General features: G+C 36.9%; 1 protein-coding gene across 16 annotated transcripts in view; it reads left to right on the forward strand.

Moving 5' to 3' along the window:
* NBEA (neurobeachin) overlaps positions 1-26,084 on the forward strand; it is a 637,779-nt gene that overhangs the window by 520,633 nt on the left and 91,062 nt on the right. For all 16 annotated transcript variants that reach the window (XM_021065194.1, XM_021065195.1, XM_021065200.1 and 13 more), the window contains one exon: positions 7,461-7,573. In XM_021065194.1, coding sequence (XP_020920853.1) covers positions 7,461-7,573 — 113 coding nt within the window. The remainder of the gene's footprint in view (positions 1-7,460; positions 7,574-26,084) is intronic.

Raw genomic sequence — 26,084 nt, forward strand, 5'->3', positions numbered from 1 at the left:
ATTTGATTGAAACTTTAGATTTATCATTTATTGAGAGAATGTCAGTGTTCTTACTGACAAATTATATATAATTTCCTGGGTTATCAAAAGCCAAGAAATGATGGGCTTATGTTTTATCATAGTCTTCTTTAAACATTTCTTTAATCAGTATCAAGATTCAAGGAAAAATAATATTTTTGTTTAGTTTTATTATTTCTTTCTTAAACACTTCTTTAATATTAACATCAACATTCAGAAAATATGGTAAATAATAGTTCATGTGGGAGTTCCCACTGTGGTGCAGTGAGTTAAGGATCTGGCATTGTCTCCGTGGAGGCTCGGGTTCAATCCCCCACCTGGTGCACTGGGTTAAGAATCCAGTATTGCCACAGCTGTGGCATGGGTCACAGCTGTGGCTCAGATTCAGTCCCTGGCCCAGGAACTTCCATATGCTGGGGGTGCGGGGTGGGGGAAAGTTAGGGTTTATTGAGCAGTTTACAATGTCACAAACATGGTTCTAAGTGTTTTATGTGTATTTACTAATTTAATCCTAACACCAGCTCAAAAGTTCTTATCCCCGTTTCACCAATGAGGAAATGAGGTACAGAGAAGTAAATAACTTGCCGGGGTCCCAGAACTGACAAGTGAAGAAGTCAGGGTTCTAATGTAAGCAGTTTGGCTATAGAGCTTCACTCTGCCATTCTACCAAACTGCTTTAGACTATTCATGGCACCTCCAGTCATCAGCCTTAATCTGTCAACTGCTTTTAAGACCAAAGCAATTAATCATTTTTAGGCATCATTTGTCTCTTGATGTTTATTTACTGTCACGGCTTTTATAGAACATCTAGGGATATTCTAGCATTAGATCTGGGCCTGGAATTACCATTTCTAGCGTAGAACCTGATACTATGTTCAGCTCAATTTCAGATCCAGAGGAACAGACTCTGCTCTCAGACAGAGAGTTGCATGCAGGAAGTTTATTGGAGAGTTTACTTGGGATCAGCATCTGTGGGGGAGTGAAGAAAGTAGAACTGGGTGGAAGGAGGAACTGAACCCGGCAGTAATTCAGCAAAGGCCTCAGCAGAGCCCACTGGGAACCAGGAGCTGGGATAACCTTGCGGAGATGTCTTGCCCCGAAGCAAGGCGGCCAGGCCTTCGCTGCCTCCACTTTGCAGTCATCGGATGCTGACTCCTGGGAAGGAGATAGGACTTTGGGTGAGAGGGCTTTCTTGTGATGATGGTGACTCTCACAGAACGCCACACAACACAGCCACCAACCCAGCATCCGGGATAGAGTGGCTCTGAGAATCACCTGCAGGGCTTGGTGAAATACAGGTCTGATTCAGCAGATTTAAAGTAGGAATCTCAAGAATCTGCTCTTTGAACAAGTCTGCGGCGATGCTAATGCCATTGGTCTAAAGTCCACACTTTGAGAACCACTGTAGTGCACTTAGATTCCTTAAAAGACATGCCTTAATGTACGTGTCTTAATCTCCCACAGCGTTCTCATCTTCTATAGCATGCTCTGTGCCACATGTTGGCACTTAGAGTCATGTGTCCTTGGCATTTTATGCCTGTATCTCTTCTTTCCAGTGAGACTGTGAGGTCAAAATTTTGTTCTATAAACACCCACCAAATAGAACTCATTTAATGTTTATGCTCTGTGTTTACACGATTTTGTGATCTGTCATGTGAATTCACTAGAATTGCATGATGAAGGATCTTTTAAATTTCCTGAATTAAAGAGAAGAGTTAGAGAATAGAATCTGGTTGAGACGATGAAACACTTTCTGACTTTACATTTTTAAAAAATAAGCCATTATGACTAATAAATTCACATTTTTTGTAAAAATATTCTAGTACCTATCTTATACTTTCAGATTTACCTATTTTCTCCAAAATACTGCCTTATTGTGTGTGTGTGTGTGTGTCTTTCTGCCTTTTCCAGGGCTGCACCAGCGGCGTATGGAGGTTCCCAGGCTAGGGGTCGAATTGGAGCTGTAGCCACCGGCCTACGCCAGAACCACAGCAACGTGGGATCCAAGCCGCGTCTGCAACCTACTACACCACAACTCATGGCAACACCGGATCATTAACCCACTGAGCAAGGCAGGGACTGAACCCGCAACCTCATGGTTCCTAGTTGGATTCGTTAACCACTGCACCACAACGGGAACTCCTCCAAAATACTGTCTTAACATGAAATGCCAAGTACATGTTATGACCCATTTCTTGCTCTCCCTTTCTTGAGGTCTCCTAGTTAGCCAATTTGTCTTTTCTCCTTTCTAGATGCTTTTAAAAATAAGGCTCTTTATAAAGCCTACAGCAGCAATGGCCTAGTATTTATGTAGTATGTAGACCCTCATGTGTCATATGTATATGTACATAATTGCACATAAAAATATGCACATTTCCTTATATGTAGGTAAATTTTATAAATCAAAGAATCATGTCACATAATCAGAAAACATACTATTTTTAAAGCTTGCCTAAAGAACCATAAACGTTTTCATGGCTTTTATTTTGTTATGTTAATAAATTTAATAGATATTCATTATAGAAAATAGAAAATGTAGAAAAGCGTGATATAAATCTTTAATTACTCATAATTCTAGCCATAAATATCATAGCTAACATTATGGTGATTGTGCTGTCTTTTCTTTTTCTGTGTGTGGTAACCTTTGGGAATCTACTACATATACAGGTTCCCATTCTACTTTTTCTGTCTCATTATATAATCTTTGAAAGCATGAGCTTTAAAAATTGCATGAGGAGTTCCCTCTTGGCACAGCAGAAACGAATCCGACTAGGAACCATGAGGTTGCAGGTTTGACCCCTGGCCTTGCTTAGTGGGTTAAGGATATGGCCTTGCCATGAGCTGTGGTGTAGGTCGCAGACGTGGCTTGGATCCTGCATTGCTGTGGCTGTGGTGTAGGCCGGCAGCTGTAGCTCTGATTTGACCCCTAGCCAGGAACCTCCATATACCATGGGTGCTGCCCTAAAAAGCCAAAAATAAAAAATAACGAAATAAAAATTGCCTGAAAGTGTAGCTTAGGACTGTGATATAATTTGTTTAGCTATTTTGAAACAATTGGATTTTATTTTAATTTGTGAAGGACATTAAGTTTGTCATTTTTTTCATCATGCTTAGATTTTGACTAAAAAAACGGTGGGTTCAACTTCTTATTGCCAGAGTTGAACTAATTTCTGCTTATTGTATTCCAAAAGATACAGCCTATGCCTTATTTTATATTTTTCAGATAATACTATGAATAAGATGTTAAAATCTGGCATTCTTACATTAAAAAAAAATGTAGCTTTGTATAAATGATCCTGTTAAGTTTGGGTTTTTTTTTTTTTTTTTTAAGTTTTCTGAGTTGTTTTTCATATGATCAGCTAATGAATTCAGCACAACTTCCTCAACCCCAACCTTTTTCTCCTGTTTAGCATTTTCCACTTTTTTACTCTGTGATGTACAAGCCCTCCCTGGTTAATTATGTATATATTTAGCTACTGCATGTGTTGGGCTTATTATTGTCATCTAATTAGATGTAACTTGAACTGCTTGCTTCTAGAAAAATCATTAAAAATTCTTTCCTAATGACCTAGAGATGACAAAATGTCTGTAAAGTGTGAAGAAGCAGACAAGCACAGGAACATCGCTCTTAAAGAGTGTTAATCCAGATGCTGCAATCATCTAATTAAACAATATTTTGCTGTCATTAACATTTTCACCAAGGAATTGCAGTTATAATTTCTTTGTCAGCTGTCTCTAGATCACTTTACCTTCAAAACTAAAGTGCCATATAAAAACATTAAATTGGATGGTTTAATTAAAAAGTTTTTTTTTTTAAAAAAAAAGGAAGAAACGTATCTGGTGTTTCTGAGATCTCATTTACTGTGCTTCACTTTTATTGTTTGAGTAGATTAGTGTCAGAGGCTCGAGATATTTAATATTCATCTTCTAAGATAAATCCTTACAAGCATAGTTAGGAAAAAAAAATCTGCACTTATTACTGCTAGAAAAGGAAAGAACTCTCCCAATTACAGTACAAGATTATTTACTAAATTTCAATTATCCTAAATTAAAAAAAATTGATTAATTAATGCCTAGATGTTCTAAAACCTAAGAGGTTTTACTTTGGTAATATTTCAGGATTTTTTCGGTTAATTTAGGAAACAGCAGGTTTTTTTCTTTATTTCACAAAGGTGCTCAGCGAAATAATTAAAATAATAATGTTTATTCACTGCTAAAAAGCCGCAAATAACTTGTACATGCAAGAACCCAAAGTTCCACTTACTCGTTTTCACCGTGTGATTTTTAAAACATTTTGAAGTTTTAGTTTAAATCAAAAATATGCATTAGCTGTCCATGTTGCAAAGCTTTTATGTGGAAATTTTTATTTAGAAAAGGTTTTAATGTAACTAAGTCAGAACGTCTATTTATATAGTTTATTGTATTCATTAGAATTTAAATGTGCTATAAAGCTTTAGGGTTTAAAACTTACCAAATTTTCCTAAGCCTTTATTTTAAAAGAACGCCTCAAGGATTATTAAAAGTGAATTCCAAAAGAAGCAAGACAGATTAATTGCTGTAAGCTCTGACTATTGGCAGCAGTCAATTTATGTGTGTATGTTTTAAAGATGGTGCCTTCGTATTTTTCCAAAAATAACATTACATCTTTTCATTTGTTAGAAAATCATTTCTACCAAAGGGTAGTGTCTTCATGTATGGTCTCTATTTTTATGCTGTTTGTACTTATATCACACATTAAAGTACTGAGTTGATGTAAATTGTAAATAAAATTTTTATTTTATTTTGACAGTTTTTCCTTACTATATGTTGTAAAACTTCATCAGAAATTCTCAAAACAATTATATCTAATTTTTAGTTCTTTATTTAAGTAATAAATTAACACGTTATCCTGTAAAATACACATATATTGGGAGATCTTTTTCTTTAAAATCCATAGATTTTTTAAGCAGAATAGTAACCCAAATAATGGCAGAGCACTAAATAAGCCACAGACCTACACAGAATCCCAGAAATAGCTCTGTCCAGCCAATCTAGACTCTCTGTATATGTACATGCATGGAAGACACGCTGAGAGTAGTCAGATGTTCCAGTTCATGTGTCTATGAACTCTCAGTAATACGTTTGAAATTTTAGAATTTTACACTTTGTATTTTATGATACTGCTTTAGCAAGCATAATATTTTCGCACACAAAAGATTTCAATTAAAAGTTTCCAAATTTTTGTCTATTCTCATGACTACTATTTTCACAGATGACTTAGGAACATGGAGCAGGTGCATTCATTGCCTGCACACATTTCCTTGTGGCATTCTAACATGCAAATTCACAGTGCCGGTTGCTGTCATCTGTACTTCTGTGACTCTGAATGGTCCTCATCCTCCAAACTGTCCTGCATTTTTCCTTTTTTATTTGACTTATGTTTGTTTCATCTTTTAAAATTTGGCTCATTTTATCCCATTTTCATCACATAGGTATTTATTCCTTCAACAGGTATCTATTGGACAAACAGAATGTGCCAAAAATACATAGTTGTTGTTTTTTTTTTTTAAGCCCAGATCCTTCATTCCAGAATTCACAGACTAGTGGAGAGGCAGACGAGTAAATGGTGACATGTATTAGCTATAACACATCTGCAGAAGTGCTGTGGCAAAGAACAAAGAGGAAACCCTAACCTTACTCTCACCTCGTTCCAGGAAGTGCGAAGCAGAAGCAACATTCTGCTTTCTACCAATTGCCTGCATGTATAATATACCTACAGCAATTTGTGCGTTTAGACCAACATGTCATGGTGTTGTAAAGTGCAGAGATTCATATAAGAAACACATATAAAAGAGTCACCCAGTAAGATGTTCATTCAGTGAATTAATTGAATTTCATGCTTATGATAGCAGATTTAGTACTTCCTTAGACTATGGTTGGTTTTTTGTTCTTTGTTTTTTTCATACTTCACAGTTGCAGTTACCAGTTGCTACAAAAGTAGGTATTGTTTAATGTCAGTTCTGGATGATGGACAAGATAATTTATGCATATATATGCTACTGTTATGCTTATACAGTGTGTGCAGTAAGGCAGACAAGATGAAATCCCCATCACTAAATAGCAGGGAAATAGCTATTTTATATGGATTTGAATGGAAATTTAGAAAGTCCTATGATCAGTTCATAATGCATTTTTACAAAAAGAAATCTTGTCCAACAAAAGTTTTCTTTGTACCGTGTTTCTTTAATAGTGTTTTCCTTCATTTCATCTGATCATACATTATTTCAGTATCAGCTTATCAGGGTGAGCCAATGCTGTGCTCTCCGTGAGTTTCCCATAGTCCTGCCAGCTTCAGTATCCGACCTGAAATGCTTAAGTCACTGTGTAAAAAAACCAATAAACAAACGAACAAAAAACTCAACCTAAGATTCAGCAGCTCACCACTAAAGTAAAACAATATAGTATGAAAAGAAAATTCATTAACTCAAGGGAGTGAAAACAGTGTTGATGTCATCTGCCTAGGTGCTTTTCCACCCTGACTTTAGAGGGCTTCCATTAACTTGAAAATTCTCTTACATTGATTTCTTAATAAATGTAGTCTGCGTACTGGCAATAGAATTTCTAGATATGGGAGTTCCCATCGTGGCGCAGCAGAAACGAATCCAACTAGGAACCATGAGGTTGCAGGTTCGGTTCCTGGCCTCGCTCAGTGGGTTAAGGATCCGGTGTTGCCGTGAGTTGTGGTGAGGCTCGCAGATGCGGCTCGGATCCCGCGTTGCTGTGGCTGTGCTGTAGGCCGGCAGCTGTAACTCTGATTGGACCCCCAGCCTGGGAACCTCCATATGCCACGGTGCAGCCCTAAAAAGACAAAAGACAAAAAAAAGAGAGAAAAAAGAATTTCTAGATATGTACTTGTTGTAGTAGAACACCATCCCATAATCTGCAAGTGTGCCGGTCCCCAGGGTGACCTCCTCCATGATCGGTTTCAGGGACCTCAGCCTGCAAGGCTCTGCTTCCAGTGTGGCAATAGCATCTTCATCACAGTCAGCAGTAGAGGAATGGGGCATGGAGCAGCCACGTGGCAAGTTGCAGTGGACCAAGCCTGAAAGTGGCAGATATTATCTCTGCTTACATTCTGTAGATTAGAACTAAGCCCCAAGGCCATGGCTTAGGGAGACTGAGAAACGTGACCGAGTCCAAGAAGAAGAAAAATCAGTTGTGACAAACAGCTAGCCATCACCACCAAAGCTTATCTTATAAAAAAAGTAGTTCTAGTTACTCACTTCTTAATTATTATTGAGTGAATTGATTTGTAACACATTGTTATGAGAATGCTTTTACGTAAAGATATACCTCAATAAACAAAAGAGTTTATGCAGTAGTTGCCTTATCTATTATAAGAACAGGAACAGTTTCATGAGCAATTAGTTATACAGATTTTCGTTTCTCTTTCTCTTTACTAGGTCGGACATATAATGATCTGAACCAGTATCCTGTATTTCCATGGGTATTAACAAACTATGAATCAGAAGAGTTGGATTTGACTCTGCCAGGAAACTTCAGGGATCTATCAAAGGTAATGTTGAAATATATAGAAGTCACTTTTTCTCATAAGCGATATTCTAAAAGTATTTCTACCGGAGCGTATATGTTCAGTTGATGTTTCTAAGAAAGTAAACCTGGATGTCTTCTCTTTTTGTAGTCAGCATTTAAATTTCATCAGTCCTTCGCATAGGAATTAAAGATAAGTTAGTACTAAAATAAGCAAAACGAAATGGGTATTTGAGAAAGAGCAGATACAGAGAGGTTGTTCTTATATCCTAGGCTTTAAGGGTCAAGGCAAGAAACTAGAAATGGGTACAAAATGTGTTGCCAAATCATTTCCGATATTTATTTCTTAGGTGATAAGACATGTTATCTTGACCAGAATGCCCACATATATACAATGTAGGGGAACTTAATACCACAATAATTTATCAAGGGTCTGTTAAGAGGAAAGAGAGATGATTTGACTCCCAAATGGCAATAACACATATATAATGGGTGATAAGAATAAAAAGTAAAATTTTGGTTAATTCACTTCATTTGTTGAGAGGAAACTTAAGTGGGATCCTAAACTCTTTGGAATTCGTTAAGAACTAGGAACCAAGCCCCCAAAGCTTCTCTGTAGCCTCAGCTAATGTCAGAGCCAGGCCCTCAAGTTTATGTACTTTAACCATATTAAGCCTCAGTCCATTCACTCTGAATTGCTTTTGTTGCCTTTTCTATCATACTTAGTGGTCTGGGTTAGCTGTCCAGAGCAGGATAAAAGGCATAAAGGCATAGGCGTCTATGTTTGATTGTGTTGCAGGGGAGAGTTGGGGAGCTTATGCACAAGGGTAGCATAAGTCCTTCAAGGCGGGGAAGCATGCAGTGCAACCAGTTTAAACTTAATCCCGTAGAAGGTTTTTAATTCAGCACTCCTCCCTTGCCCTTTTTCTTGCCTTTGAAAACCAGCCTACCCAAGCTGAAGTTCCCTATGCCACTGCTTACTAGCTGTGTGAGCTGAAGGCACTCTCTCTTAGTTTCAGTTCCCCCCCTTGTAATATGAGAATAATAATACTGCCTTACCTTGTACAGTTTTAAAGATCAAATGGCATGTGCATTTAAAGAATGTAACATAGTACTTGGAACATAGAAGTGCTTCGTGAATATTAGCTGTTATTTATACACATGGAATATTTCTTCGTCTTTTTTTGAAACCTGTGTACTAATTTTTCCATATTCTCATCTGTCACTCCCTCTCCTGTTCTTGTATTTTGTATGACTTCCTTATCAAATTTGCTAGCTCATTTCTAATTTTAGCTATGATATTATAGATACTCAAGGGACCTAAGGGATCAATTAGCCAGCATCAGACTGAGAGTCACACAGCTGGTAAAAAAAAAAAAAAAAAAAAAAAAAACAGCTTGCAAGTGAACTTCAGTATGGTTGCAAATAGAGTAACCTTTCCAGTGTAACTGAACTAAACAAAAGTCTTTAACCATTTACTACATGCAAATGAGTATGTAGGCTCAGGTAGATAGAAGCACTGAGATTCATAAACCCTGCCCTCTGGAAGCAAATCTGGCTATAGATTATCTGAAAAATAAAATCATCCTCTGCAAAATTAAATAAAAATATGCCATATTTTATACAGAACTATATGAGAGGCAATAAATCGTGCTCAGGAGCAAGAACTCTAGAGTAGACTGCCTGGGCTCAGATTCGAATTCTGTCACTTACTGGCTTTGGGGACCTTAGGCAACTATGTCAGTTCTCTGCCTCAGTTTCCTCACCTGTATAGTGGGGATAATAATAATAGAATTGTTGTGAGGATTTGATGAGTTATTAAGAGTAAAGAACTTCGTAGAGTGCCTGGCATATCCGCATTAGTTAATACTATGAGTATAAAGTTAATGCAGTAACTCCTTGACATATGCCATACACTTTGTGGGGTTTTTTGTTTTTTGTGTGTTTTCTTAATTTAATTTTTATTTTATATTGGAATATACTAGGTTTGCAATGTCTTAGTTTCAGATGTGCAGCAAAAAGATTCAGTTGTACATGTGCATGTATCCATTCTTTTTCAGATTCTTTTCTCATATAGGTCATCACAGAGTATCAGGTAGATTTCCCTGTGCTATGCAGTAAATCCTTGTTGATCGACTACTTTATACACAGTAGTGTGTGTATGTTAATAGCAGACTCTTAATTTATGGCTTCCTGCTGCTTTTCCCCTTTGGTAACCATAAATTTGTTTTCTTTGTCTGTGAGTCTGTTTCTGTTTTGTAAATAGGTTCATTTGTATCATTTTTTAAGATTCCACATGTAAGTGATATCATATAATATTTGTCTTGTGTACAACTTATTTAACTTAATGTGATAATCTTAGGCCCATTCATGTTGCTACAAATGACATTATTTCATTGTTTTTATGGCTGAGTAATATCCCATTGTATTATCTTGGAAGAGTATATGTAATATATTATATTAGAATAATATATATAATATATTATATTGGAATTATATATATGCATGTGTGTGTATATGTATATATATTATATATATACATATATATATACTGCATCTACTTTATTCATTCCTCTGTTGATGAACCTTTAGGTTATTTCCACGTCTTGGCTATTGTAAATAGTGCTACAATGAACATTGTATGTGTCTTTTCAGATTGTGGTTTTCTCCAGATAAATGCCCCGGAGTGGGATTACTGGATCATAGGGTGGTTCTGTTTTTAGTTTTGTTTGTTTGTTTGTTTGTTTGTTTGTTTGTTTTCCCACTGTACAGCAAGGGGATCAAGTTATCCTTACATGTATACATTACAATTACATTTTTTCCCCACCCTTTGTTCTGTTACAATATGAGTATCTAGACAAAGTTCTCAGTGCTACTCAGCAGGATCTCCTTGTAAATCTATTCTAAGTTGTGTCTGATAAGCCCAAGCTCCCCATCCCTCCCACTCCCTCCCGCTCCCATCAGACAGCCACAAGTCTTTTCTCCAAGTCCATGATTTTCTTTTCTGAGGAGATGTTCATTTGTGCTGGATATTAGATTCCAGTTATAAGTGATATCATATGGTATTTGTCTTTGTCTTTCAGGCTCATTTCACTCAGGATGAGATTCTCTAGTTCCATCCATGTTGCTGCAAATGGCATTATGTCATTCTTTTTTATGGCTGAGTAGAATTCCATTGTGTATATATACCACATCTTCCGAATCCAATCACCTGTCAATGGACATTTGGGTTGTTTCCATGTCCTGGCTATTGTGAATAGTGCTGCAATGAACATGCGGGTGCATGTGTCTCTTTTGAGTAGAGTTTTGTCCGGATAGATGCCCAAGAGTGGGATTGTGGGGTCATATGGAAGTTCTACGTATAGATTTCTAAGGTATCTCCAAACTGTTCTCCATAGTGGCTGTACCAGTTTACATTCCCACCAACAGTGCAGGAGGGTTCCCTTTTCTCCACACCCCCTCCAGCACTTGTTATTTGTGGACTTATTAATGATGGCCATTCTGACTGGTGTGAGGTGATATTTCATGGTAGTTTTGATTTGCATTTCTCTTATAGTCAGTGATGTTGAGCATTTTCTCATGTGTTTGCTGGCCATCTGTATATCTTCTTTGGAGAAATGTCTATTCAGGTCTTTTGCCCATTTTTGCATTGATTGATTGGCTTTTTTGCTGTTGGGTTGTATAAGTTGCTTATATATTCTAGAGATTAAGCCCTTGTCAGTTACATCATTTGAAACTGTTTTCTCCCATTCTGTAAGTTGTCTTTTTGTTTTCTTTTGGGTTTCCTTTGCTGTGCAAAAGCTTTTCAGTTTGATGAGGTCCCATGGGTTTATTTTTGCTCTAATTTCTATTGCTTTGGGAGACTGACCTGAGAAAATATTCATGATGTTGATGTCAGAGAGTGTTTTGCCTATGTTTTCTTCTAGGAGTTTGATGGTGTCCTGTCGTATATTTAAGTCTTTCAGCCATTTGGAGTTTATTTTTGTGCATGGTGTGAGGGTGTGTTCTAGTTTCATTGCTTTGCATGCAGCTGTCCAGGTTTCCCAGCAATGCTTGCTGAATAGACTTTCCTTTTCCCATTTGATGTTCTTGCCTCCCTTGTCAAAGATTAATTGACCATAGGTGTCAGGGTTTATTTCCGGATTCTCTATTCTGTTCCATTGGTCTGTCTGTCTGTTTTGATACCAGTACCACACTGTTTTGATGACTGTGGCTTTGTAGTATTTCTTGAAGTCTGGGAGAGTTATGCCTCTTGATTGGTTTTAGTTTCTCAGGATTGCTTTGACGATTCTTTTGTTGTTCCATATAAATGTTTGGATTGTTTGTTCTAGTTCTGTGAAAAATGTCATGGGTAGTTTGATAGGGGTTGCACTGAATCTGTAGATTGCTTTGGGTAGTATGGCCATTTTTACAATATTGATTTTTCCAATCCAGGAACATGGGATATCTTTCCATTTCTTTACATCTTCTTTGATTTCTTTGATTAAAGTTTTATAGTTCTCGGCATATAGGTCCTTTACCTCTTTGGTCAGGTGTATTCGAGGTATTTGATTTTGTGAGGTGCATATTTTTAGTTTTTTAAGGGAAGATCCTCCATACTGTGTTCCATAGCAGTTGTACCAATTTACATTCTCAACAACGGTGTGATAGGGTCCCCTTTTCTCCACACCCTCTCTCGCATTTATTGTTTGTAGACTTTGTCATGATGGCCATTCAGACTGGTGTGAGGTGATACCTCATTATAGTTTTGATTTTCATTTCTCTAATAAGTGGTGACGATGAGCATTTTTTTTTCATGTGCCTGCTGGCCATTCATGTATCTTCTTTGGAGAAATGTCTATTTAGGTCTTCGGCCCATTTTTTCAATTAGGCTGTTTGTTTTTTTGTTGTTGCGAGGTATGAGTTGTTTGTGTATTTTGGAGATTAAGCCCTTGGTGGTTTCATCTATGGCATATACTTTGAATTGGCTTTCAAATAATGATAATGGCTACCTGCTGCTACATCCATATTGAAATTAGAATGTTTAAAATGGTATGCATTTTTGACATGACTGGCTAAGGTTCAGGTGTAACATTTGGGTGTAAAGCCAAACTAACTTATCAATATGAGACTGATAAGTTCTTACACTACTTCTTTAACCAAGTCTTATCTACATAGGTTTTATTTGACATTAATTGGATAGTTATTATGTATTGGACACTATAAATATATATATGCAATTAAAATGCATGATGTAGATTCTCATGTAGCACGATACAGAGCTATGTATCTATTTTAGATTAGTTTTAGAACAGGGAAGAAGGTCCTTTTTCATTGAAGTCAACTGGGATAGTGTGGTGAAAGGAAGCTTACAGACCACAGTTCTTTTTTTCCCTCCATTTATGTGTTCATTCTTTATCATTCATTCAGTCAAAGAATATTTATCACCCACCAGCTATATGTATGGCAAGTACTATACTACGTAGAAGAATGTAGAGAGGTTAATACAACAGACATATCTCAGCCTTCTTGTGAAGAGTCCAGTCCAGAGCTGAGATGCAAACTCAGATTGTTACCGTAAATCAGTGAGGCTCTGTTTTCACAATAAGTATAGTGGGGACGCTAACAGACGGCAAAATGCAAGACGAAGTACTGGAAGACGTTCAGACGCAAATGTTCCTGAAATATTGTTGAAACCAAAGAAAATATGGCCTTCATTATGATTAATATGGATTGTAGGAGGCATATGTAAAGTATTTGCTGGTAATTACAGATTTTTAGTTTAGCCACATAGAAGAGATAAATTAAATGAGGAAGTTATTATTTCTAAAGTAAGTAGAATAGGTAAACATTCTTCAAGTTTTTTAAGCTCATCTATTTCATGCCTTTTGGCAGAACTTTTCCCTCTGTGACCTACACGTGCTCTCGTAACTTTATTGGTGTTAGATACATAGTAGAGGTAAACAGAGAGCCTAAATCAATTAGGCAATGTGAACATTAAGTGCACTTTTATAAACAGAATCCTTCATGTTGTGAGTATTTGAAACAATGGTTCTTAAAAGATAGATAGCTTTTTCTTCCAATACTACTATGGCCCATGCTTCAGCAATTTGTTCTTTATATTCTGTCAGAAAAACATGATAGGAAAATGGTAGCAAATTAAAGCCTCTTGATATGTTAATAAATTACTCTTGCATTGTCCCCATGCTTCATTGAATTTCTTAATAGGAACTTCCTACAAATGGGCTAGCAACCCAAGGCTGTCCTGTATAAAAATCATTAATAAACAAGATTTTAATGTATGAAAATGTATCATATTAGATGCCTAATGGGAAAAATGACATTTGAAGTATAATAATGCAATTGGAAGGAAAATCTACTAATAATGTAATGTTATTGTAGCGAAGAGATGATCAGTGAGAAGCATACCAAAATCTTTTAGTTATAATCTATACTACCGACATGAAATTTTTAGAGGAGAGTTTGTTCATCTTCAGAAGCTTAATGAAGATTTGGAATATTTGAACAATGCTATTTACAGAAACATTCTAAAAGATCTCTAGTAACAGAAGAAGTTTTTCCTAAACAAAAATTAATACCCAAGCAATAATTCCTAGTAGTGAATAATTCTAGAATTTGTTTAATTAAATGTGTTGAGCCCAGAATAATTTTTATATTCTTTAGTGCATAAAAAGTTAAGAATCTATGAAATAGGGAGTTCCTGTCGTGGCTCAGTGGTTAACGAATCCGACTAGGAACCATGAGGTTGCAGGTCCAATCCCTGGCCTTGCTCAGTGGGTTAAAGATCCGGCGTTGCCATGAGCTGTGGTATAGGTCGCAGACGCAGCTCAGATCCCGAGTTGCTGTAGTGTAGGCAGGCGGCTACAGCTCCGATTCAACCCCTAGCCTGGGAGCCTCCATATGTTGTGGAAGCGGCCCAAGAAAATGACAAAAAAGACCAAAAAAAAAGAAAAGAAAAGAAAAGAAAAAAAAAGAAAGAATCTATGAAATATACGATCCTAAAAAAAATTTAGCAATTTATTTTCTCTCTTTATACCCCTGCATTGAATTATCTTCATGAGTTGTCGTATCGGGACTTTTGAATGAATGCTATTGGTTCTCATAAATCAGGGGAAGGTTTATTTTGCAGTAACATTTTTCCCAGTATGCAGATAATGCCACCAAGCACCTGGTTCTTTCCACTGTTCTGCTCTGCCTTTCTTCTGTGGGCTCCATACTCACCCCCCACTGGATGGCCTTCGTGGAGCCAAGCAATCCCCTTTTGCGAGCAAAATGGCTGCAGCATAATTCTAGACTTCGCATCACACTTTGTAAAAGAAGAGAGAAAGTCTCACCAAGTAGCTCTCATGGAAGACAGCAGAAACTTTCATTTCCCAGAAATCCCAGAAAATATCTCCTCATGTGCCATTAGTGCTGCTTAAGAGCGATGGGATACATTAATTGAAGATAATATAGCCAATTACCAGCCGTGGTTGGAGCTACAAGTAGAGTCAGAATCACAGCAGACAGTCGTCAAAGGGTGCTAGGCCAAGAGGTGACCAGAAGAAATTTGGATTTCTGTTTCCTGGAGAAAGAGAGCTTAGTTAGTGGGCAGGAAACAACTCACTATTATAAACTGTCAAATATACTACATCTAAAAATGTCTTCTGTGTAATTCCTGTAATCCACAGAATAGCAAATGAAATACTGGTTTATATTCACATAGCTGCTATGTAAAAGGAGCTTTGCAAGGTGCTCAGACGACTTTAAAAGTCTAGTCCTGACCCTCAAGGAATGTTCACTGGTTATAAAGGCTCTAGGTTGCTTATTACATATATACAATTATAATATATGACATTAACTGGAGTCAGAGATAAAATTTACCATAATTAATTAAGCTAATTAAGCTTAAACTTCAAAGCCCTTCCCGTTTTAAGGTCTTCTTTTTATCCCTTGCCCTAATTTTAAATTGCTTGTCTCATAAAACCCAAGTCTATATCCAGCACAAAGGAAGCGCTCTCTCTTGAGGAATCCTGGATGCTTCCCAGAAGCCAATGGGAACAGTACTGAGGAGTTTTAGACTTCTAGGTACACCTGGATCTTTTTCTTCCCGTATCTGATCTAAGTTCCTAATTGAACTTTTATATGCGTTTCTTACATATGTCCTCAAAACAGTCTGACAATATTGACAAAACAATGACTATTTCATTTTTAAGCAGAGCAAATACTTAATAAAAGCATGTTGGAAAAAATGAATAACAGCGTTTTCTAGGGTTATGCAGATAGGAACCAAAAGTGAGAAGCAAAATAAATCAGAATAATATCTCTGTCCAGACATACTTTCCCTGGGGCTTTGCTGTCACGGACAGGATGAGGACATGAGCTGAAGTTGGCTTTCTTGCTCTTCCCCAAGTTCATTGCTACAGTCAAGGCTCCAGCAAGCACTCAGCTCTCACTCACAGAGGACGTTGAATCCTGGAGGTTTCTCTTCTCTGTATTGAATACTGGGATAGGTTAATCCTGGAATTATCAAACCTTTTCGGTTTTCCTTTATGCATACTAGTATTAAAATTGAGAGGGGAAAAAAGGAGAGATAGTAAAGGGAACGTGTAGGCTCTGTCAAATGTAGCTCTCTCGTGTACTGTACAGACTTAGGCGTGTTTCCTAAGCTCGCTGAACTTCTGTTTCCTCCTCTTTAAAGCGAACACAGTATCATTGCATAATATGGTTGTTGAAAGAATTAAATGCACTAATGCAGGTGGGGCACCTAGTATAAGGCCCAACACACAGTGACATTCAGTGACTAGTAGCCACAAAGCAAATTTCCCTAATTGGCACCACCAGTTGAGGGTTCACCGTCTTGGTATGCTTGAAAACAATATAGTGAAAGATTGATTTAATTTTGTTTTAGTAAAATTAAAAGCAACACATTTTAGTAAAATATGCAATATTTTTCATGCAGTAAATAACTACTTTTTCATCTCTTTAAATTACCAAGTTACCAAGACCTTAAACATCAAATTACTGGTTATATGACATGCTTATGGAAACTTGAGATATACATTTATTTAGATGAAATATTTGTTGTAATATTCTTATGCTTTCCTTAGCCCACCTAACTGAACAGTTGAAGAACACAGGAACAATGAAAGTTCCTTATCAGTAAAATTTATTAGACCTCTCATTTGATGAGACATCACAGGTTGTTCAAGCTCTATTCATTACATGTGCAGGTTGGAGGTCGTATATATTGTTTGGCATGATGGACAGCTAATGACACAATCTCTCACTGGCTTATCTTTTCAATAGTCAGAGTGCATTGGGTGTACATATTTTTTCCCCAGTTTATATAGTTTTTTTCTCGTGGAGGTGTGACTTTCCTCATAGAGATCTACCTTAAAACAGGATATATCTGCTGCTTCAGTTACTTACTCACATCATGTGAACTTGACTCTGAAATTACAGTGCCTACATGACTTTGAAATGAATCACAGCCCCTGATCATTGACGTGTAATTGGGATTTTCCTGTTTCCCAGTCATGGCCTCTGATAAATGAAATAATTTCATCACCAAGCCAAGTCCTACTCATATTGACATGAATGTAGGACATCACCCACACATCCACTCACTGAGTGGAAAAAATGTATTTTGTTAACACTGGAGTTGTTTGACTGACAGATGATGATAAGCATAACTATTTTCCCAAATTATTATGCCACTTAAAAAAGGAAGTGATGATGCCTTGAGGCTTTGAAATGTGATAATGCAAATGGATGCACTGAAGTGTAAATACTCTCAACCGTCCACTCTGGATGCTGCCAAATATCTACATACCAAGTAGGAGCGGGTTTACATTGTCAAGGTGGGGCACGCTCAACTCGGCAACATGGTCTCTGCAGTCAGGTCGTCGTTCTCGTTCCTCACAAAATAACAACATCTAAAATGAAATTTGTTTTATTTGCCTTAGTACGTAATCCACCTAGTGTTCGGGTTTTAACAACAAACTGTAACGCGTGGGCAAAACCACTGAGTTTCCTGGTAGCTGATGATGGTGCAGATAACTTATTAGAAGACAAACATGTGAATGTGTAAATGCAATTGTATACCATCTGCCAAAAAACCTACTGCCAAATATGATTTTTTCTCTGAATCGGTGTTGAAGGTTGCCTTAACGTATAACCCAACTCCAAAACTGTTTTTGTTAGGCTGGCTTCTACTGTGATGCTGAAAGATAAGTGCTGTTTTTAGACAAGGTATTAATGGGCAGAGTCTAGACACTGTTTTAAAGCCATCCTAATCCAAGCTGAGGGTGTGATAATGTGCAAGGGGTGAAATGCAAAAAAAAGGCACCGGTTTCAAAATTGAATTTATTTAGATTAATCATTTTTTTTCATTCATTTACGCTTTTGTTACAAGAGCATTTATTGCACATTGACTCTGTGCCAGGCACTGGAGAGAAAAAGGCAGTAAGAACTGGCGCATACCCTGAAGAGTTCACAGTCATTTTTAGTTTACCCAGTGGCTCTTTTCCAAGGAAGGAAGAATCAAGAAAGATACAAAGAAACAGGTTGATTCACATCCACTGTGGCCACCACAAATAGTGAGGTGTTTTTTGGTTTGTTTTTTCGCCACTGTTTTTTATTAGATACACATAGTAGGGTGACAGGAAGCTTTCAGGATTTACACCGAAGTCCGAGATCAGTTCTGCTTCCTGCCAGCTTATGCTAAGTGTCTGCTTAGCCTCTTTTCTTGTGCCTTCCCGTTTAGCCAAGTGTCCTACCCTTTCAGAAAGAGAGAGATGAAAATACCACAGCCTATCCCTCTTTGGAAAGTGTCAGTGGTTAAAGAAGGAAGCAGGAAAAACAGGATCCATTTTCTACTGTTTGCTCTTGGGAGAACATTACCTCTAGAAAGGAAAAGAGAGCCTGCTCTGTGCACTTTTATTTCACCAGCCACAGCCGCAGTGTAGCATCACTGTGGCAAAATCAGGTCAAAGTCAGTCTCCCTTGACCTTGCTTCCCAGCAGAAACAGAGTCTTCAGTAGAGATGATCTGGAAATGAATTTATAGACTCATCATTATCCTACTACTTAGTACTTAGAAAGCTCTTAAAACTGATACATGAAGATTTAAAATATTTTATTGATACCTCCATGAATTTTATGTAGAAGTGGCTACTTTTCACTAAGAAACTTACACCTAACTTTCTTGGAAGTTATTCTGGGATAATGACAACTCTAACAGCCAACTTTTTTTTTTTTTTTTTTTTTTTTTTGTCTTTTTGCTATTTCTTGGGCTGCTCCTGCGGCATATGGAGATTCCCAGGCTAGGGGTCTAATCGGAGCCGTAGCCACCAGCCTACACCAGAGCCACAGCAACACGGGATCCGAGCCGCATCTGCAACCTGCACCACAGCTCACGGCAACACCAGATCGTTAACCCACTGAGCAAGGGCAGGGACCGAACCCGCAACCTCATGGTTCCTAGTCAGATTCGTTAACCACTGCGCCACGACAGGAACTCCAATAACAGCCAACATTTGAGGTGAACTTATTACATGTGAGGCATCGTGCTAAGCGTCTTACATGGATTTTCTTATTTTATCGGCACACCCTTATGATGAATTGCACTGGTTGCATGGGTTGTGTTTCCTTCATTTGTTTCCTCTTATTTCTCCGCAACAGGAGTGTAGAATATACTTTTTTTTAAAGTGTCATGAAAATGTATCTTCTAGATGCCCTCCACCTTTGCTAAAGGCCCTTCACTAAGGACAGTCATGTCAGATGTGAGCAGAAGAGGCAGAAGAAATGAGTGGAGTGAGCCATTCTGCTCCTCCAGGGCTTCAGGCCTGTGTGGGACTGACATGCCTGTGAAAGCGCTCATAAATTTTGCTAATCAAAACCCATCTTTGGCTCAAGGTTTATCTTTCTTCATAATAAAATTAACTGTCTTTATTCGCCCTATGGAAAAGTATAAAAAAATCCTCAATTTAGAGTCAACAGAATATAAATCCCAGAACTTCCTTTTATTAATGCTTCATTACTTCTGGTTCTGTTTCTTAAGAATGTATGTGGCCATTCTTTTGTGATTAGCTGAAGCTCATCTGATGATGGAGAGCCATATTAAGCAAATTAATAGTGTGCATACAGTTGCAAAGGGGAGATTTAATCTATTTAAGAGAACGAAATTTTCACATGTTTTACAAACACAAATTTCCAAATTAAAATCATTCTTATCGGTAAGAACAACCTAAAACATAAGCACCGTATGTCTTAGTTAAATTTGAAAGATTTTTCTTTGTTTCCACATTCCATCTTTATGTTGACTTCTTATTGTAAAACTTTTCAAAAGTACTAACGAGAATTAATACCTACTTACACAATGTCTAGATGTTATAGTTATTATATTTTGTTTTTTTTTTTGTTTTACTGAAGTCTTTCAAGGTAAAGATACTGTATTTATCCCAAAATTCTTTAGTATGAAAAAAAATTTCCTCCATACCAGAATACATCATCACACCTAACAAAAAAACTTATGATAATTCCCTAATATTATCTAACACTGTGCCCATAATCAGGTTTCCCCAGTTACCTACCATATGTCTTTAAAAATTGATTTGCTCAGGAGTTCCCGTCGTGGCGCAGCAGAAACAAATCCAACTAGGAACCATGAGATTGCAGTTGATCCCTGGCCTTGCTTAGCAGGTTAAGAATCTGGCATTGCCATGAGCTGTGGTGTAGGTTGCAGATGCGGCTCGGATCTGGCATTGCTGTGGCTGTGGTGTAGGCCAGCAGCTCTAGGCCAGCAGCTGTAGCTCCGATTTGACCCCTAGCCTGGGACCTCCATATGCCACAGGTGTGGCCCTAAAAAGGAAAAAAAAAAATTGATTTGCTCAAATCAGGATTCAGTCAAGGACCACATAGTACATTTTTTTAAAATAAGCAGTTGTTTTCTCTTTTAAAGTAAAGTGTAGTTGATATAGAGTATTACATTAGTTTCAGGTATACAAAATAGTTATTTATTTTTTATAGACTATATTCCACTTAAAGTTATTATAAAATATTGCTATATTTCCTGTGCTATACAGAATATCCTTGTAGCTTATTTATTTTATGCGTAGTAGTTTGTACCTATTAATCCCCTACTCCTGTCTTGTCCCTCCCCGCTTCCCTCTCTTTACTGATAACCACTAGTTTGTTTTCTATAATTCTTTTTGTTATATTCATTGATTTTTTTTTTTAGTTCCACATATAAGTGGCATCGTACAGTATTTTTTTCTTTCTGACTTATTTCACTAAACATAATACCCTCTAGATTCATTTATATTGTTGCAAGTGACAAAATCTTTATTCTTTTTATGGCTGAGTGTATGCCATTGTGTGTGATAAATACATATATAGATGTATATTCTTTTTCCATTCATTTGTTGATGGACGCTTGGGTTGCTTCCATGTTCCATGTTTGGCTATTGTAAATAATGCTGCAGTGAACATTGGAGTGCATGTATCTTTTTGAATTAGTGTACATATTCTTCAAATATGTACTTAAAATTAGAATATCTTCATCACATACGAATGCTATTTTTATTTCTTTGAGGTATCGCTAGACTATTTTCCATAGTGACTGCACAGTTTACATTCTAACAACTGTGTTCAAGGGTTCCCTTTTCTCCACATCCTTGCCAGCATTTATTATTTGTGGTCTTTTTTGATAACAGCCATTCTAACAGGTATGAGGTGATATCTTTTTTTTTTTAATTGTTATTTCCCCCAACACACTTTTTTTTTCCCCACTGTACAGCGTGGGGACCCAGTTACACATACATGTATACATAACTTTTTCTCCCATTGTCATGCTGCATTGTGGGTATCTGAGACATGGTTCTCAGTGCTACACCACAGGATCTCATTGTTAGTCCATTCCAAAAGCAACAGTTTGCATCCGTTAACCCCAAAACCCCCAGTTTGCATCCCTTAACCCCGATCCCTTCTTCTCCCCCGCCCCCAGGCAACCACAAGTCTATTTTCCAAGTCCATGGTTTTCTTTTCTGTAGAAAGGTTCGTTTGTGCTGTATATTAGATACCAGATATGAGTGCTATCATATGGTATTCATTGTGGTTTTGATTTGTATTTCTCTAATGATAAATGATGTTGAGCATAGTTCAAGTGACTGTTGGCCATCGGTATGTCATCTTTGGAAAAATGTTTATTCAGGTCTTCCATTTTTTATTTGAATTGTTTGTCTTGATACTGAGTTGTATTAGCTTTTTGTAGATCTTGGATATTAACCCCTTATGGGTCATATCATTTGCACATATTTTCTCCCATTCCATGGGTTATCTTTTCATTTTGTCAGTGGTTTTCTTTGCGGTACAAAAGTTTAGTTAAGTCCCATGACTTTTGATTCTTATGTCTCTTAAGTATCTTTTAGGCTATAGTAGTTCCTAACCGTACCCTTTTTTTTCATGATGCTGTCTTCTTGAAGAAACCATGCCAGCTCTCCTGTAGAATATCTTACCTTCTGAATTGTCTTTTTCCCTCATGTTGTCGTTTCACTTGTTTTAACTAATAAAGTTTTGGTATATGGTGAGTCTAATATCAGTGAAGATTGGTAATAGTTATTAATATTTGGAAAAATATGATCTTTATTGATTTCTAGCTAAAATATAAAGTTACTATAATTTATTAAAATTTATGAAAGGTAAAATGTTCACATTGAAAAATATTTCTGGGTCATACAAATTTTAGAAGCCAGCTAAAGTTCTATACATGTGCTAGATAAACAGAATTCGTGACCAAACAGTAGAAAAGAGTGATAGAAAACTAATAATTTCCACTAATCTCACTCCCCAGAGGTAACTATTAGTATCATTTGATGTGTATGCTTCAAAATTTTTTCTCTGAATATTAAAGTGAAAATATATTCTATATATATGATAGGATTTTTAGAAAACATTGATAATGCTGTGATGCTGTTTTTTTCAGTGCAAGTAGTAGTCATGATAATTTAATGTTAACTATCCATTCTGCACAGAAATGTTGGAGGTACCTTTCTAAACCTAACTCAGATTTGATCTTCTGCCTAAATCCATTCAGTGACTTTCCACCGCACTTGCCATAAAATGTATTTTATCACTCTGGTCTCCAAAGCCATAAGATATGCCTCTACTCACTTTCTCACCGCGTCTTATGAACTCTTCCTCTCATCTCTTATGCTTTAGTCACACTGCTTTTCCTTCTGTTCCTTGAACATGACATCAACCCTCACCCCCACCCCCCTTCAAGGCTTTGCACTAGCTCTTCCTCTGTCTTGAATTCTCTTACCCCAGGATGTCTTATGACTGGTGTCTTCATTCATGTCTCTGCTCAGAGGTTCTTGAGAGATGCCTTGCCTAGCTTCCAGTTGCTGCTACCCTATATCTATTTTAATTGTCCGTAGAGCACTTATCACCAGTGTTTTCTCATTTACTGAATTGTTTATTTAGATTTTGCCTTTCTTTTCAGAAGGACACACACACACACACACACACACACACACAGAGTTTCCCTTAAATGCATACATAACATCTACACTTGAATGCAAACTTCATGAGAACAGTGTCCTCATTTATCTTATTCTAGGATCTAAAATAATTTCTACAATAGAAGGCACTCAATTTTTAGTCAACTACTTTATCTTAGAATTTTTTCTAATCAGCCTTTTTGATTAGCTACATAATATGCAGCAGTGTAAGTGTATCATTCTTCATTTAACTAATCCTTTATTGGAAATTTAGATCACCTCCAGTTTTTGTTTGGTCTTTTGGCCATTTCAAGCATTCTGTGAAAAGTATACTTGTATCTTATTCTTTCATGTTATAAATTCCTCCAAGTAGAATTACCAGATGAAAAGCATATATGTGTGTATTCTTTTTCAATATTACCAATTTTCCCCACAAGAAATGTATACCAATTGTATTCCTAGCAATAGTATTATGAGATATCATGTTTTGCTCCATCCTGGCCAACAGCGAGTATTATGAAACTTAATAACTTTTTACAATCTAATGAATAAAAATGTTTGTTTGACATTTTAAGAACTGCTGATGTACTTCTGATCATCGATTACCAGTAATAGAAAATCAACTTAAACGGGCTGTGATTTCAAGTATAAAAAGTTGTTTTAGCTAATGTAACTGAGAAATACAGGGTGGGTCCGTTCAGGAAGACTGGATCAGGGGCTCACCAGTGTCATGGGATGCTGCATCTCTGTTATTTTTCTGCATTAGTATCATTCCCCACAGGCTTCCCTATATTGTAGCAGTGACGCTTTTGTACCCCCACCAGAAATACAGGATATAGGCTTCCCTATATTATAGCATATATAATATAGGCTTCCCTATATTATAGCAGTGACGCTTTTGTACCCCCACCAGAAATACAGGATGTTTCTTTCCCAGATAGTTTCAGCAAAGTTTCACTGGAATAACTTGAATCGTTTGCTCATTTCTGTACCAGTCTGGCTGGCTACATGGTAGAATTTGCTGATCGACAGATCTGGATCACATTTCTACCCAAAAGATCTGGTAATAAATAGTCCGCCCACTGAACAGGTGGACCAAGAATGGAGAAGAGTGTTCCAAAAAGGAAGAAGGAATAATGGATGCTGAAGAGAAAAGAATCGATACCCTAATGGGTATCATTGTATGAGCGGGTGGTATTTTTCCTGCATGCATTGCATTCATTTTTTCTGTGAATTACCTGCTCATCTCATTTGCTCTTTTACTTAATTAGATCATTCCTTGATTTCCTAATGATTTGTAGAAGTTCTTTTTTTAAGGGAACTAGACTTTTATCATGTGTGCTATAAATATTTTTTCATTATGTTTTGTCTTTTGATTTTCCTAATAAGTTCATCTAAAATTTCTATATGGAAATCTAAAATATTATATAATCATATCAATCAGTCTCACTCATTTAGTATCTAAAAAGAGCCAGGTGCTATATTAGGTACTGTGGATACATAGATGAATAAAACATAAGATATTTCCTTTAAGGGCTTGTCTTATGGGTAAAAGAAGTTGTAACTTTGCCTAACTATTACCAGATGGTGACATGTAAGGCTTCACAGATGAAATTTGAGCTGCTTCTGGAATAATGATTTGAAATTCCCCTGTAGGATAAGAAGAAAGTCAGGGAACTTATATGAGCACAGAAGGCTCTATAGGTATGATTTTTATATTATCATACTGAGAATTTTAAGAATGAGATATGTAGCTCATGGCTGAAAAAACAAGAAAGGCAAGAATTCTTGAAGTGTCTTTTAAGGATTTTCAAGCCCTCGGCTATTATAATGAAAGATAATAAGATAATCTAGATATGTTACAACTCAGATGTGTGGAGCGTTGAACTAAAACCTGAAAGCATTACTTAGAAGCCAAACAGATCAGTCAGCTGTACCCAGCAACAAGCTGTATATAGCACAGAGCTTCATCCAGTTCTGTAAAATGTATCGCCATCAGCCAGCAATGTGATCTTGATTTGACTTTTCATTGTCCTCCTCTAGCATAAGGCAGTTGGATTGTAGGCTCCTAAGGTTCATTCCATTTCTGAGGATATGTGATGGATGAGGAATCCTGTAGGCAGTTCTAGAGGAAAAAAATAACATCAGGAGAAGAATTTCATACTTAGCTCTGAAAAAGCAATGCAGTGTTGTGAAGAGTAGAGACCCAAGTACGCATCTCCTTGTCATCATGATTTTTGGTTTGTAATGAATGCCATGTCCACCTCAGAGACTTTGGGAAATAAATCCAGGAAATGGATGTGAAGATAGTATCTTATACAAATATATAGTATCATTAGCAGCTGTAACACAATAGTGAACTCTTGAACATTTTGTATGTATATAAATGCCATGAGTATCATAAGCATTTTCAATTTTTTCTGTACTAGGATTCAGTGTTATTAATTTATTGGCCCTCTGATTTCTCCTTGAAAACCCTTTTTAATTCTTACAATTTTAAAATGTATTTGTTTTTTATTTTATATATATGTGTATTTACATATATATGTATGTATATTCTTTTTCTCATATTATCCTCCATCATGTCCCATCACAAGTGATTGGGTGGGGTTCCCTGTGTTGTACAACAGGATTTCATTGCTTATGCACTCCAAATGCAATAGTTTGCATGCACTAACCCCAGGCTGCAAGTGCATCCCTCTCCCTCCTCCTCCCCCCTTGGCAACCACAGTCTATTCACCATGTCCCTAAGTTTGTTTCTTTTCTGTGGAAAGGTTCATTTGTGCCATATATTAGATTCCAGATATAACTGATGTCGTATGGTATTTGTCTTTCTCCTTCTAACTTACTTCACTTGGTATGAGACTCTCTAGTTGCATCCATGTTGCCACAAATGGCATTATTTTGTTCTTTTTTATGTCTGAGTAGTATTCCATTGTGTATATGTACCACATCTTAACCATTAATCTGTCAATGATCATTTAGGTTGTTTCCATATCTTAGCTATTGTGAATGGTGCTGCCATGAACATAGGGGTGCATGTATCTTCTTCAGT

Source organism: Sus scrofa, chromosome 11, assembly GCF_000003025.6.
Source record: "Sus scrofa isolate TJ Tabasco breed Duroc chromosome 11, Sscrofa11.1, whole genome shotgun sequence".
Classification (NCBI taxonomy): Eukaryota; Metazoa; Chordata; class Mammalia; order Artiodactyla; family Suidae; genus Sus; species Sus scrofa.